Genomic DNA, 14,068 nt, shown 5'->3' with positions numbered 1-14,068 from the left:
CTAAGCCCACCCCACTAAAAGGTTGACTATCTGGGCTTTGGGTCCCACCTGTGACCGTGTGTATGCGTGTGCACGTTTTTGTTATTTCTTCTCCCCCTGTTTTTTTTTTGGTGGGTGGAAACGAACATTTTCATTGAAAACTTGAAACGGAGGCAAAAGCGCAATCAATTCAAATCCATCACTTTTCGAAGAAGAAGATGGTGAGCATAGTCAGTAGGTCTCGGTTAGATGCGGTGGTCTCCATGTTCGTTACGGTGCATCCTCACGAGACCTCTGCTCTGGTCCACTCCTCCTCCTGCTTCTTCTTCGTAAGCCCCATCCGACAATCGTGAATTTATCCTTGTTCTTCTGAACTGGGTTTCAGTAATTTTGCCACAATTCTCGATCTTTCATGGCAGATTTTGAGCGCGTACTTCGTGGTTCTTCCCTTGCGCGACGAGGGCGCCATATCGCTGGGCTTATCGAACCTTCCAGATCTTTTCATGGGGTCTTTGGCTCTCACTCTGATCGCTGCCCCACTTTCAACTCTCGTTTTCTCAATGCCTAACCTTTCTAAAGGCAAGGTAATTAGTCATCCATTGATTTCCCGCTCACCTTTAAAAGCATGGAAATTCATTTCATTTTTGCCTGTTTATGGATTTTTTGGGGAAATGATTTTTCGGAAATGCAAGAATTTTCCATTTTTGTTTGGCACCATCTCAATGCAAATGCTATTGTGAATTGTGATGTTATATTTCGCACAAAAATAGTATAAAAATGGGATTTTTGATGTATTAGTTTTATTTTGTTGTGTTATATGGAGCTCCATTTTTCTTTGCACTGTTAGACCATCTCAGTGCAATTGTTAATATCAATTTTATATTGGCACACAAAAGTAAAAGAAATAGCATATTTGCTGTTTTTTTTGGTTTTCCTATTTTGCTCTCAAATGAATAATGCTACTTTAAATCTTTTGTCATATCTTTTACAATTTGGAACTTATAAAAGAATAATTTTTTTTTTTTAAAATGATAATGTTGTAACTGTTAGGTGAGAAGTCAAGCCATGAGTCGATAGGCAATCAAATGCCAAAATTTTGATAGTGGCATAGAAGTGGCATTGTATTAGAGATGCTCTTACGCACATTATTCAATCAATGACATAAAACAATCTACATAAGAATCAGGATTTGAGGATGAGTTAACCAGAAAAATGGTTGGACCTAGTAGGCAGTTTGAATTTTTAGTTTTAGGGGTGAGGATAGGATAGTTCGCCTCATATAGTATTTACATTAATGTTAACTTCATGGGAAATAGCTAGTTTTATTGTATTCAATTTACATTTATGTGCTTATCTCCCCGTGATAGTTGCTTCTTGAAATTCCAGGCTTTGGTTTTGATACACAGGTTTTTCAGTGTATCACTTGTTGTATTTTTCTTTCTATGGTATTCCTCATCAGTTGGTTTTTCACCATCAACGTTGAAGGTAAGACGAGGTCTCATGAGACAGTTGTTTTTTATTTTGGCTTAGTTCCAAAAACTGAATCTATTTTTCATCTTCTACTGAATTGCTCGTTTGTTAATATCTAGAATGCCAGCTCAGAAGTGAACCAAAGAGTTGAAGTTAACCAAGCCGATCCTACACAGTCAGTGGGATGGGAGAACCATGGATGGTTTTATGTCTCTGTCAGAATTGGATTGTTTCTTTGGGTATATAGATTCCATTTTCGCTTTTACGTTTTATTATTATTATTATTATTATTATTATTATTATTATTATTATTATTATTATTATTATTATTTTTTGTTACATCATGGTCGAGGAATCGACCATTCCCTCGAACGATAAGCGCTGAGGACTCTCCGTTGAGAATCGGTCGCTGGCGTCGAGGGAACCACTGTAGCTAAAGTGCCCTTTGGACGTTGAGAGCCCATGCGGGGCGATGAGCGTCGAGCACCATGACTCGGCTTGTGGTGGCCATTATGTCGAGGCAGCATGTTCAGTCAAATCCATCAACAATCTTGTCAACTCAAGGAAGGATGCACTGTGCCATCTGCTACTGTCGCAGCCAGGAAATCAGGTAGTCGGAAGGAGAGGTTAGCCTGATTTCCTGAGATTGTCATCATGAAAGTGCACCTACACCACCCCTAAATCCCGGGATAGGACATTGCTCTCTCGGGAAATGCAGATGAGTTCATTATATGTAAAGGCCTATAAATAGAGCCAAGGGGACCCATGAAAGGGTTACGCACTATTCCATTGTGGAGGAAAGAACTTGTAATCTCAGAAAAGTTAGTGCATCCACAAGTGGATTAGGCCAAGAAACCTTGCCGAACCACTATAAAGGAAACAGCAAATATGCCTCCCAGGAATACTCGCGGCGTGACGGCCAACCAGAAAAGCCCAATCGACCAAACTCCCACCGTTGCAGGGACTTCAACGAATCCACCCTTACTGGCCGCTGGAAATCCCCCCGACCGTATTGACCAGCTTCAAAAGCAGGTCGAAACGCTCGCTGCCGCCGTGGAAAGGATGGCTACAGCCCTTGCCGGGCGGGATCATGGGCAGAATCCAATGCCACCCCTAGAGGACGCGCCGATGAACCCGGTGAACGCCGCTGTTGGGAACCAAGAGATTGGTGATCAACGCGGTGATGCCGAGGAGGTCGGTGATAGTGGAGCCAACGATCCCCGCCCGACCAGGTCGAACAGATATGTGGGGAGCAGGCGGTGGGCGGCAAGGAGGAGAGCACTAGAGCAGGCTGCTGCGCAAGCTGCGAATAACAAGGACGTGCCCCTTCGACCGCAGCAAGACGCGAACAAGAGGAACGCCGTCCCGGTAGAATCCTCGTCTGCGCGCGGGAGAGACCTCAGGACAAAGCTGAACGCTCGACGTGACAAAGGCGTTCAGCAGACTAGGGAGGGAGAGTTGCGGCCGAGGAATGACTTCACCTACAGTAAAAAGCGACGTGTATGAGAAAGCTCAACGGGTGGAATTGACGTTATCAAAGTAAAATATAATAAATACGGGACCTACAGTATTTGCTGAATACTATTTGTGTCCCCAGAAGACGCTCGCCATCGAGAGGGTGGGAATTAAAGTTGCCACCAATAAAGAAGAATTGGGGCTTCCACCCATGGGAGCTGGAGGTCTTCTCGACTACCACAGGGGGACATGAGGCTTGGACTTGGCATGAGAGGCTAAGTAGAAAAACCCTCTTTGGCCTGGGGAAGCCTTGAGGGAATAGCAATACGAAAATTCCTCGACGGTTAGGTCGAGTCCCAAAAATTCTCTCCACAGAATTATCATTGAGTTTATTGTCATCCAACAGTTGGGTGACAACTGAGCTGGGGAGATTCTGTAAAGGCCACAAAGGGCCTTTACGAAGGGGTAAACGGGCAGAGTCTGCCCAAAACTATGGGCGCGTGTGTATACGGTCACGTGGTTGGCTGGGGGGTTGTGAGCTCGGTCGTTGGGGGTCAGGATGATCAAGTCAAAATACAAGGGGTCGATCCCTGCATCGTTGAAGGCCTTCAGTGCAGCTTGGGGTTTGATCTTCGACGGGTTGACATCTGTGACCATCCCTGTCAGGCTACTGGTCGACGCCACCCCATAGCCGCGGCCTTCAGAAGGGCCGACCTCGAGGCCAACATCCTCATCGTCGAGGAGTATTAGCTCGTCCGGCTGAGAGGCTGAGGTCGACGCCTCTGGGTAGTTCTCCACCTGACGGAGCAGGGAATCCTCGCTTTCGCCCGACGACGAGCTCGTTGTCGCCATCTCTGCAGGGTCGTCCCTTACCCGGGGTGTGGAGACCCCTCGACCTCTAGCTGGTTTTGGCGACATATTATGAAAAATAAACAGAAGGCTGAGTTAAATCCTAGTGGTCGAGAGGTCAAAAGTACGGCGCGAAGACGAAATAAAGAGTATGTTCATACCATAGGCCCTAGAGCCAAGGGCCTGACACTCGAGCTTTGTAGCCATGGGAGTGAACAAGAAAGAAAGGGGACTGTGCCGTAGGTTTGAAGAACCCAGTACCGAGTTCGAAGGCCTCAGGCCAAAACAACTGAGGCCAAACGGACCAGACCGCGCGGACTCAACCTCAAGCTCATGGCCAGCAGAACCAAGTAAGTACATTCCCCCTTCCTTACAACGTGACCTGACCCGGATTTGTAGGCGCTGGAACCTGACCCACAAAAAAAAGAGCAAAGGAAACGAAGACTTACCGGTTTTGAAGAAGGCCTGAACTCGGAGACAAAGATGAGCAACACACGGAAGCAGAGAGTCGGAGACGAAGACTTCTGATGGAAATCCGGCAGAATAACGGCATTCTAAAAATCTGGTGACTGGAGAACTATGACATGGGGGTATATATATACGCCCGAGGAAGAAGTTCAGGAGCCCCCAAAGAGCCCAAAGGACTCCAAATCTCGACTGTAGAATCCGATTCGACTCCATCCGACGGTGGATCCGAGGAGATACGATCTAACGGTCGGGGAGAGAGCAAGGGAAGGGGGGCTTGATCCGACGGCTACAACTCATCATCTCACTGCCGCGTGGCACCAGGGCAGTAGAGACGTGCTGTTGACACGATCGACGTGACTGTTCCACTGCCCGAGGAACCAACCGCAATGATGCATTGTACCGACAAGCAGCCGCCATTACCTGCAGAAAAGCAGTTCCAACGTGGCGTTCTCAACGTTGCATAGCCAGGAATGTCGCAATGCGACATCCCAGTTTAGGGGGTAATTGTTACACCATGGTCGAGAAAACGACCATTCCCTCGAACAACAAGCGCCGAGGACTCCCCGTTGAGAATCGATCGCTGGCGTCGAGGGAACCACTATAGCTAAAGTGCCCTTTGGACGTCGAGAGCCCATGCAGGGCGATGAGCGTCGAGCACCATGACTCGGCTTGTGGTGGCCATTACGTCGAGGCAACATGTTCAGTCAAATCCATCAACAATCTTGTCAACTCAGGGAAGGATGCACTGTGCCATCTGCTACTGTCGCAGCTAGGAAATCAGGTAGTCGGTAGGAGATGTTGGCCTGATTTCTTGAAATTGTCGTCATGAAAGTGCACCTACACCACCCCTAAATCCCGGGATAGGAGATTGCTCTCTTGGGAAATGCAGATGAGATCATTATATGCAAATGCCTATAAATAGAGCCAAGGAGACCCATGAAAGGGTTACGCACTATTCCGTTGTGGAGGAAAGAACTTGTAATCTCAGAAAAGTTAGTGCATCCACAAGTGGACTAGTCTAAGAAATCTTGCCGAACCACTATAAATTCTTGTCTTCTTTACATTATTTCATGGCTTTAATCTCTAATTAACTCGTGAGTGTTACGGTGAGAATTCCCGGAGAGGTAATTACGAGTTGTCGGAAAAACACCGTCAACAATTGGCGCTAGAAGGAGGGCCCCCGAACCCAAAAATCTAATCCAGTTGTAAAGGAAACAGCAAACATGCCTCCCAGGAATACTCGCAGCGTGACGGCCAACCAGAAAAGCCCAATCGACCAAACTCCCACCGTCGCAGGGACTTCAACGAATCCACCCTTACCGGCCGCTGGAAACCCCCCCGACCGTATTGATCAGCTTCAAAAGCAGGTCGAAACGCTCGTTTTCGCCGTGGAAAGGATGGCTACAGCCCTTGCCCGGCAGGATCAGGGGCAGAATCCGATGCCACCCCTGGAGGACGCGCCGATGAACCCGGTGAACGCCGCTGTTAGGAACCAAGAGATTGGTGATCAACGCGGTGACGTCGAGGAGGTTGGTGACAGTGGAGTCAACGATCCCCGCCCGACCAGGTTGAACAGATCTGTGGGGAGCAGGAAGCGGGCGGCAAGGAGGAGAGCACTAGAGCAAGTTGATGCGCAACCTGCGAATAACAAGGACGTGCCCCTTCAACCGCAGCAAGACGCGAACATGAGGAACGCCGTCCCGGTAGAATCCTCGTCTGCGCGCGGGAGAGACCTCAGGACAAAGCTGAACGCTCGACGTGACAAAGGCGTTCAGCAGACTAGGGAGGGAGAGTTGCGGCCGAGGAATGACTTCACCTACAGTAAAAAGCGACGTGTATGAGAAAGCTCGACGGGTGGAATCGACGTTATCAAAGTAAAATATAAAAAATAAGGGACCTACAGTATTTGCTGAAACTATTTGTGTCCCCAGAAGACGCTCGCCGTCGAGAGGGTGGGAATTAAAGTTGCCACCAATAAAGAAGAATTGGGGCTTCCACCCATTGAAGCTGGAGGTCTTCTCGACCACCACAGGGGGGCAGGAGGCTTGGACTTGGCATGAGAGGCTTAGTAGAAGAACCCTCTTTGGCCTGGGGAAGCCTTGAGGGAATAGCAATACGAAAATTCCTCGACGGTTAGGTCGAGTCCCAAAAATTCTCTCCACAGAATTATCATTGAGTTTCTTGTCATCCAACAGTTGGGTGACAACTGAGTTGGGGAGATTCTGTAAAGGCCACAAAGGGCCTTTACGAAGGGGTAAAAGGGCAGAGTCTGCCCAAAACTATGGGCGCGTGTGTATACGGTCATGTGGTTGGCTGGGGGGTTGTGAGCCCGGTCGTTGGGGGTCGGGATGATCAAGTAAAAATACAGGGGGTCGATCCCTGCATCATTGAAGGCCTTCGGTGCAGCCTGGGGTTTGATCTTCGACGGGTTGACATCTGTGACCATCCCTGTCAGGCTACTGGTCGACGCCACCCCATAGCCGCGGCCTTCAGAAGGGCCGACCTCGAGGCCAACATCTTCATCGTCGAGGAGTATTAGCTCATCCGGCTGAGAGGCTGAGGTCGACGCCTCTGGGTAGTTCTCCACCTGACGGAGCAGGGAATCCTCGCTTTCGCCCGAGGACGAGCTCGTTGTCGCCATCTCTGCAGGGTCGTCCCTTACCCGGGATGTGGAGACCCCTCGACCTCTAGCTGGTTTTGGCGACATATTCTGAAAAATAAACAGAGGCCTAAGTTAAATCCTAGTGGTCGAGAGGTCAAAAGTACGGGGCGAAGACGAAATAAAGAGTATGTTCAGACCAGAGGCCCTAGAGCCAAGGGCCTGACACTCGAGCTTTGCAGCCATGGGAGTGAACAAGAAAGAAAGGGGACTGTGCTGTAGGTTTGAAGAACCCAGCACCAAGTTCGAAGGCCTCAGGCCAAAACAACCGAGGCCAAACGGACCAGACCGTGCGGACTCAACCTCAGGCTCATGGCCAGCAGCACCAAGTAAGTACATTCCCCCTTCCTTACAACGCGACCTGACCTGGATTTGCAGGCGCTGGAACCAGACCCACAAAGAAAAGAGCAAAGGAAACGGAGACTTACCGGTTTTGAAGAAGGCCTGAACTCGGAGACAAAGATGAGCAACACACGGAGAGAGCGCACGGAAGTAGAGAATCGGAGACGAAGACTTCTGATGGAAATCCGGCAGAGTAACGGTGTTCTAGAAATCTGGTGACCGGAGAACTATGACATGGGGGTATATATATACGCCCGAGGAAGAAGTTCAGGAGCCCCTAGAGAGCCCAAAGGACTCCAAATCTCGACCGTAGAATCCGATTCGACTCCATCAACGTTGGATCCGAGGAGAGACGATCTAACGGTCGGGGAGAGAGCAAGGGAAGGGGGGCTTGATCCGACAGCTACAACTCATCATCTCACTGCCGCGTGGCACCAGGGCAGTAAAGACGTGACTGTTGACACGATCGACATGACTACTCCACTGCCCGAGGAACCAACCGCAATGATGCACTGTACCGACAAGCAGCCGCCATTATCTGCAGAAAAGCAGTTCCCACGTGGCGTTCTTGACGTTGCATAGCCAGGAATGTCGCAATGCGACATCCCGGTCTAGGGGGTAATTGTTACACCATGGTCGAGGAATCGACCATTCCCTCGAACGACAAGCGCCGAGGACTCCCCGTTGAGAATCTGTTGCTGGCGTTGAGGGAACCACTGTAGCAAAGTGCCCTTTGGACGTCGAGAGCCCATGCGGGGCGATGAGCGTCGAGCACCATGACTCGGCTTGTGGTGGCCATTACGTCGAGGCAGCATGTTCAGTCAAATCCATCAACAATCTTGTCAACTCAGGGAAGGATGCATTGTGCCATCTGCTACTGTTGCAGCCAGGAAATCAAGTAGTCGGTAGGAGAGGTTGGCCTGATTTCCTAAGATTGTCATTATGAAAGTGCACCTACACCACCCCTAAATCCCGGGATAGGAGATTGCTCCCTCGGGAAATGCAGATGAGATCATTATATGTAAAGGCCTATAAATAGAGCCAAGGGGACCCAGGAAAGGGTTACACACTATTCCATTGTGGAGGAAAGAACTTGTAATCTCAGAAAAGATTAGTGCATCCACAAGTGGACTAGGCCAAGAAACCTTGCCAAACCACTATAAATCCTTGTCTTCCTTACATTATTTCATGGCTTTAATCTCTAATTAACCCGTGAGTGTTACGGTGAGAATTCCCGGAGAGGTAATTACGAGTTGTCGGAAAAACACCGTCAACATTTTTATTTTTATTTTTATTTTTATTTTTATTTTTATTTTTATTTTTATTTTTATTTTTATTTTGAATTGTCTCGTCAAATTCATATATGAATTGGTGTTTTCAAAACTAGAATCGTTCTAAGTCTTTTTCTCCCCTAATTTGAAGGTTGCTCTACTCAATCTAATTACGATTTCTTCAACCTGGGCTAGAGTTATTGATGTCATGGACAGTGAGGTTTGTATGCTACCATACCATATTCTGTGATATGTACAGGCTTTTGGTGCACGCTTATACTTGTTTTGTGTTCAGTCAGGTTCAAGATTATTTGGGTTCATTGGTGCTGGTGCCACGCTTGGCCAGCTCTTTGGGTCATTGTTTGCCACAGGAATGGCTTGGTTGGGGCCATGTATGTTAGTCTGCTTCGTCTTTGGCAATATAAAACTGCATTCTACTTCTTTCTCTCTCGGATTTGTTTTAAACCATGGTTTGATCTGTTGCAGTCCTTCTATTATTTGCTGCTTTGTTAATGGAATTTGCTGCACAGTTATCAAAAGGCATTAACCTGGATATATCCCATCTCCCTGAAGAATTATCTCCCATTAGGTGAGCTGTTATTTGTAGTTTGCATGAGTTAAGGAATATTTTTAAATTTCCCTTACTTTTATACGACAAAGATATCAAACTGAAGAAGCTGCTATATACATGTTCCTCTCGAGGTGGAGGGGGTGACATGAGTTCCAGAGCTTGAATTTTATTGACTTGTTTTTCTCTGTTTCCCAGAGAAACTGAAACTGATCAGCAGAATGAGCCTGATGGACGGAACATGAAAAAGCACAATGGTTCTTCTCCCAAAACACGTACTTCGGAAGTGAAGCCTCAGCTTGGGACAATCTTAGATGGCTTCTGGCTTATATTGTCATCAACCTACTTGTTGTTTGTGTCTCTGTTCCTGTGGCTGAGTGCGGTTGTATCTTCCTTCTTTTACTTTCAGGTAAAGAATCCTGTATCTCAAGTCACACTTCTTCCCCCCTTTTTTTTTTATCTCATTCTTTTTCAACGAAAGATGATATTTTATTTTAATCTAGTCAATACACTGATGATTACGTTTAGCAAATGGTGTAACAAATTGTCATTGGCTCGAGTCTTCATTATGTTTCGTTGCTTCCCGTGTTTAGCTTCACCCATTGACATCGCTTCTCTTCTCCTTTGTGTTTCTTTACTTCTGGATTCTTTTTCTTTGAGATTTTTCCTTATGATTGTATAAAATCTTGTTCTGTGGATCTTTTCTTTCTTTTTTGCAACTGCAGAAATTGAGTGTAATTGCTACAACCGTTTCTAGCTCTCTTGGAAGAAGAAAGTTGTTTGCTGAGATCAACAGTTTTATTGCTCTCTTTATCCTTGCTGGACAACTTACCATAACAGTATGCTATTCTTAACTGAAGTTTGTGCAATATGTCAAATGTAAGTTGGGTTTTCTATGGCAAAGATATGGAAACTGTTCTGACTTCCCAAATGCAGGGTCGTATTCTCACCGTTGCTGGGGTTACTATAGCTATCTGTGCTGCTCCATTTGTTGCCTTTCTAAACATGGTTACTATTACTGTTTGGCCAAATTGGATAGCTATTGCTGTCTGCGAGACCCTGCGGAAGGTCTGTCTCTTATAACTGCCCATTTATGCATTGGCCTTTCACACCGCGAATTTCTATTTGTCTAATCTAGCAGTCACTCTTTTTTCGGGGTAGATTTTCAAATGGTAATGTTTGCATGTGAATCACTACCCGTTTTCATTACGTATTTCTTACCCCAAAAAGTGTCTGCATACTTTTATATTACATGCCAAGTATATTTTGGAGTTTGAGAAAGATGAACAAAATCAGCACCCAAATATCTTACTGTTTTTGCTTCTTAATTATGGAGTAGGTTGTTACTTACGTTGTGACCAGACCAGGAAGAGAACTTCTGTTTACTGTTGTCTCACAGGATGAGAAATACAAAGCCAAGGTATGGCTATTTAGTATTAATATCTATATTCTTGAGTATTTATCAATTGTCATAGACATTCATACCATTTCTCTTGATTTAATATAATATCCAGGTATGCATAGATGTAGTTGTTCAAAGACTTGTAGGAATGTACAAGCTACTTTTCAGCACTATCAATGGGAGAACATCAACCGTCTCCCTCTATGCCGTCCCTGTATGTGCGAGTATTTTGTGTCCTTTTATCTCAGCTTCTACCTATTGCCATAACTTGATTCCGTTTTTCTTACCTGTACCAAATTTTGTTGTCTTCTACATTTTTTGTTCAACATTGGCTATTATTCTCAAAGCATTTGTGTGGCCCTTTTGCCAGGTCTGTCTATTGTGGATAGTGACAGCATTCCATTTAGGACGCCGCCAAGCCCAACTAGTAAAGCTCAAGTCCGTTTCCCCTCCATCATGAGATCTTCTGATGCACATTAGATTACGTATTCCTGATTAAAAATCATGTTATTGAGTTGAGAAGCTCTTAATAATACAACCATTCTGTAGGTAATCTGGAAATGCATATATTTATTATTGGGGGCAGAAAGAGCAGGTTGGTTTTCAAAACGGGAAATGCCCTTGTCGTGGAGCTTGGTCAGGGCAATTGGATTCTACTTTGGCTTACCAATGGCAGAAATTGTAAAATCTAAAATCGCATTGTTTTGTTATTCCTTGTAATCGCCATTGTTCATGTATTTGGAAGAAAGTAGAGAATGTGCCTTTATAAACAAAGAATCATTTTAATACGAAAGAAATTTCTTATAGTGAAGAGATTCCCATTTTCTACTAGTTTTAGACGTAATGCCCTTGTACTTGATTAAGGACTTATTAGTGACCGACATCATAACTCACAATCATCCTACATATAGGTCTTAATACTGATGCTAAATAACATTGCTTGAACTTGGTTATCTTTTAAGTTTAAGCCGTCTTTTCCACGCACATTTTGCTCATTCTAAACAGATATCGAGTGTTGACCAGTTTAGTAAATAATGTGGTGATTGCCCTTTGAAGTCATAGTTTCAGAGTGCTTGAACTTGGTTATCTTTTAAGTTTAAGCCGTCTTTTCCACGCACATGTTGCTCATTCTAAACAGATATCGAGTGTTGACCAGTTTAGTAAATAATGTGGTGATTGCCCTTTGAAGTCATAGTTTCAGAGGTTTTAAAGAATACAATGCTTATAAATTTTCTCCTTCCTTTCTCTCTCCCTCTTCTTCTGCATTTATTCATATGTAAATCATCACACACAAGATCGTGGCTAAACTAAATATCCTTGTGAGCATGCTGACTTAAAGCCGTCAACCTTTGATAACTGCCGGCTGTTTATTCCTCAACTTTCCCGAGTAGCAAAGTGACAGTTGATAGCGCGATTCCTCCTTCCAAGCTGCTCGATCATGTTTTGGAATCCTTACGGCTTATGGCATAAAAACCTGTCAAGTATCCACACGTTTGAAACTCAAAAAGGCAAGATAAATACAGTGAGGAGTCTAAAGATCCATTTCAAGAGACTGGAGTTGCAAAGAAAAATGACTATAGCTTTACTCAACTCGGCCAAATCTCCATAAGAGAAAAAAGGAAAATAAATAAGGAACTGTCTTTTCAATGTGAAAAATTGATTGGTAACGTAGACTTTTTTCCTGAAAAAAAAAATCCAAGAACAATGTATGCAATGAGCCCAAAAATCTCCTGAACTGATTACCCTAGATTGCATTTTGAGGACTTCCAATCTGAGGCATAGGGAACTATTTATATGTTTTTCTTTTATTTTGCAGGCAGAGCAACTGGTCTAAATAAACTAAAATATAAGAAATGATCCATTTTTCACCGTATCTTACATGTGCTGCTAGAAATAAGTCATCCTATTGCTGGCACATTGGCCATACAATAATATTTCAGAAGCACAGTTTTGAACCTTCAGATTAGGCTGCATACTGCTATAGTAGAATCATTAAACAAGTGCTAACCTAAGTGCTCAAGTTCCGCGGAGGGAACGCACTTGATCTTGGATCAACTTCCTCTCCCAATCTGATACGTCCTCAAAGGCATATTCCGGGAGACTCTCAAAAGGCTCCTTCCAAGGATCATTCTTCGCCAGATCATAAGTAGCTCCGCGGATTGCTCTTTTACTTGGTCCACAAGGTCTTTTCGAAGTTAGTGTCTCGTATGCTGCATTTAGCTGCACATGGACATTACTAAAAAGTAAATACAAACGTAAAAGCAAACCATCAATTTTCGACACAGTGAAACCTCAAAAAGGTTTGAAGACTTACATTTATTCCACAAAACCAGAACATGTAAGCAATGGCAACAGCTGGTGCTCTTCCAAGTCCAGCAGTGCAATGGACATACACTCTTCCTTTTCCCTCCGCGATGGCCCATTCAAGTGATGAAACAGCTTTAGGTAAACCGTTGCGCAACGAATCTGGATCAAAATCTCTAGCCTACCAATACAGTAAATATAGTAAGTTGTGAAAACATCAAGAATTCCTTGATATTCTAGCTAAACCCTAAAAGGCCAAACAAAAATCTTGGTGCAAGACCTTGCTAACAACAAAAAGAACTTAATTACCGGCCTCCTCATGTGATGGATTCCGAGTTCTCGACATCTTTTTATTATTGAGTGGAGGTCGATTCCCCAATATTCGACATCCTTGTCCTGCTGCAAATTTAGAATGTATGCCACATTCTCTTCCTGTTTCAGATGATCTATGTCTTCAGGTTTCTGAGGCTGAGAGCCCACTATTAAATTATCATTTATAAGGGTATAGTTCATTCCTAAAACAGGGGAAAAAAATATATATCAATTAATCTATCAGAGTTAATTAGTAATACTATTTTCATTTTCAACTTCAAATTTCTACTAGCATTTATTAACCTAAATAAAATGCAGATGAATGTTATTGCAGGTAATGTTGTTCAAGTACATTTGCAAAATAGAAGGAAATTTTACAATCTCTCAATAGGCACATTTCCTTTTGTATCTCTCACTGTTGATTCATGAATTATGCAGTGCAACAACATGACCCAACAAAGTTAGAAAAGGCGGTATTTTTAGAAGTTAAAAAGTCAATTAACACTAGTGCTTAAAGTTAAACTGCCCAAATCATGGTAGAAGTTTCCATTGTAGATCCAGATCTATCCACCAATATACAAAAGGTAAAAGGAAGGGAAAAAAATCACTTTATGTTGGAAAGTTGTCATAAAGTTAAAAAGAATAATAATTAAAAAAAAAAAAAAAGATTGAACTAATCACGCATTGATATGATGATACACACAAAATTTGGAAAACGCAATAGAATGTGAATGTTAAACCCAAATGAGAAGCAGAAAAAACAGACCCAAATCATGATGATACTCATAAGGACTCCTCATCATCCTCTTCATGGCTATGTTGTACTCTTCCATCTTGTTCTCGGACTTTGTGAAGATTTTGGTTCTGGGGTTTTCCTGATCAATTTCGCTCTCAGATAATGTGCAACAGATTTTGCTTAATCTTGTCGAATAATTCTTTGACTCCACAACATGATTGTATGACAAAATATTTCTCTTTTTCTTAAGCAA

The 14,068-nt window shown here is 44.1% G+C and overlaps 2 protein-coding genes across 6 annotated transcripts in view; one reads left to right on the top strand and one right to left on the bottom strand.

The window, feature by feature from the left end:
- Positions 1-127: 127 nt before the first annotated feature.
- On the top strand, positions 128-11,268 carry LOC21394490. Of its 5 annotated transcripts, XM_024170258.1 has the most exons (14): positions 128-308; positions 399-563; positions 1,366-1,464; positions 1,569-1,688; positions 8,645-8,713; positions 8,789-8,885; positions 8,980-9,082; positions 9,260-9,470; positions 9,787-9,900; positions 9,998-10,129; positions 10,401-10,481; positions 10,576-10,677; positions 10,834-10,901; positions 11,013-11,268. In XM_024170258.1, exons 1-14 carry the CDS (start codon positions 198-200, stop codon positions 11,014-11,016), a joined length of 1,476 nt encoding a protein of 491 aa, XP_024026026.1. In that variant the 5' UTR covers positions 128-197; the 3' UTR covers positions 11,017-11,268. The 5 variants fall into 5 exon arrangements, with proteins under 5 accessions (XP_024026026.1, XP_024026025.1, XP_024026027.1 ...); XM_024170257.1 differs by having other exon boundaries at positions 10,834-11,268; XM_024170259.1 differs by lacking the exon at positions 1,366-1,464 and having other exon boundaries at positions 10,834-11,268.
- A 322-nt stretch (positions 11,269-11,590) lies between these two features.
- The window catches only part of LOC112092935 (phosphoglucan phosphatase LSF2, chloroplastic), a 2,603-nt gene continuing 125 nt past the window's right edge, over positions 11,591-14,068 (bottom strand). Inside the window, exons 1-5 of the mRNA XM_024170271.1 lie at positions 13,846-14,068; positions 13,077-13,282; positions 12,778-12,948; positions 12,472-12,683; positions 11,591-11,937 (exon numbers count right to left, since the gene is read on the bottom strand). The exon at positions 13,846-14,068 is cut by the window's right edge and continues 125 nt beyond it. Coding sequence (XP_024026039.1) covers positions 12,480-12,683; positions 12,778-12,948; positions 13,077-13,282; positions 13,846-14,068 — 804 coding nt within the window. The 3' untranslated portion in view covers positions 11,591-11,937; positions 12,472-12,479. The remainder of the gene's footprint in view (positions 11,938-12,471; positions 12,684-12,777; positions 12,949-13,076; positions 13,283-13,845) is intronic.

The sequence above is a fragment of the Morus notabilis genome, unplaced genomic scaffold (assembly GCF_000414095.1).
Source record: "Morus notabilis unplaced genomic scaffold, ASM41409v2 Scaffold813, whole genome shotgun sequence".
Taxonomy (NCBI): domain Eukaryota; kingdom Viridiplantae; phylum Streptophyta; class Magnoliopsida; order Rosales; family Moraceae; genus Morus; species Morus notabilis.
The sequence above is the reverse complement of the archived record's forward strand: the minus strand, read 5'-3'. Positions and strand labels throughout refer to the sequence as shown.

Excerpts from the sequence above, each read along its gene's own strand:
- LOC21394490 (XM_024170257.1), top strand. The coding sequence starts at position 198 with ATGGTGAGCATAGTCAGTAGGTCTCGGTTAGATGCGGTGGTCTCCATG. Across the intron at positions 309-398 it reads CCTCCTCCTGCTTCTTCTTC|ATTTTGAGCGCGTACTTCGT; the intron begins GTAAGCCCCATC and ends CTTTCATGGCAG. Across the intron at positions 10,130-10,400 it reads TCTGCGAGACCCTGCGGAAG|GTTGTTACTTACGTTGTGAC; the intron begins GTCTGTCTCTTA and ends ATTATGGAGTAG.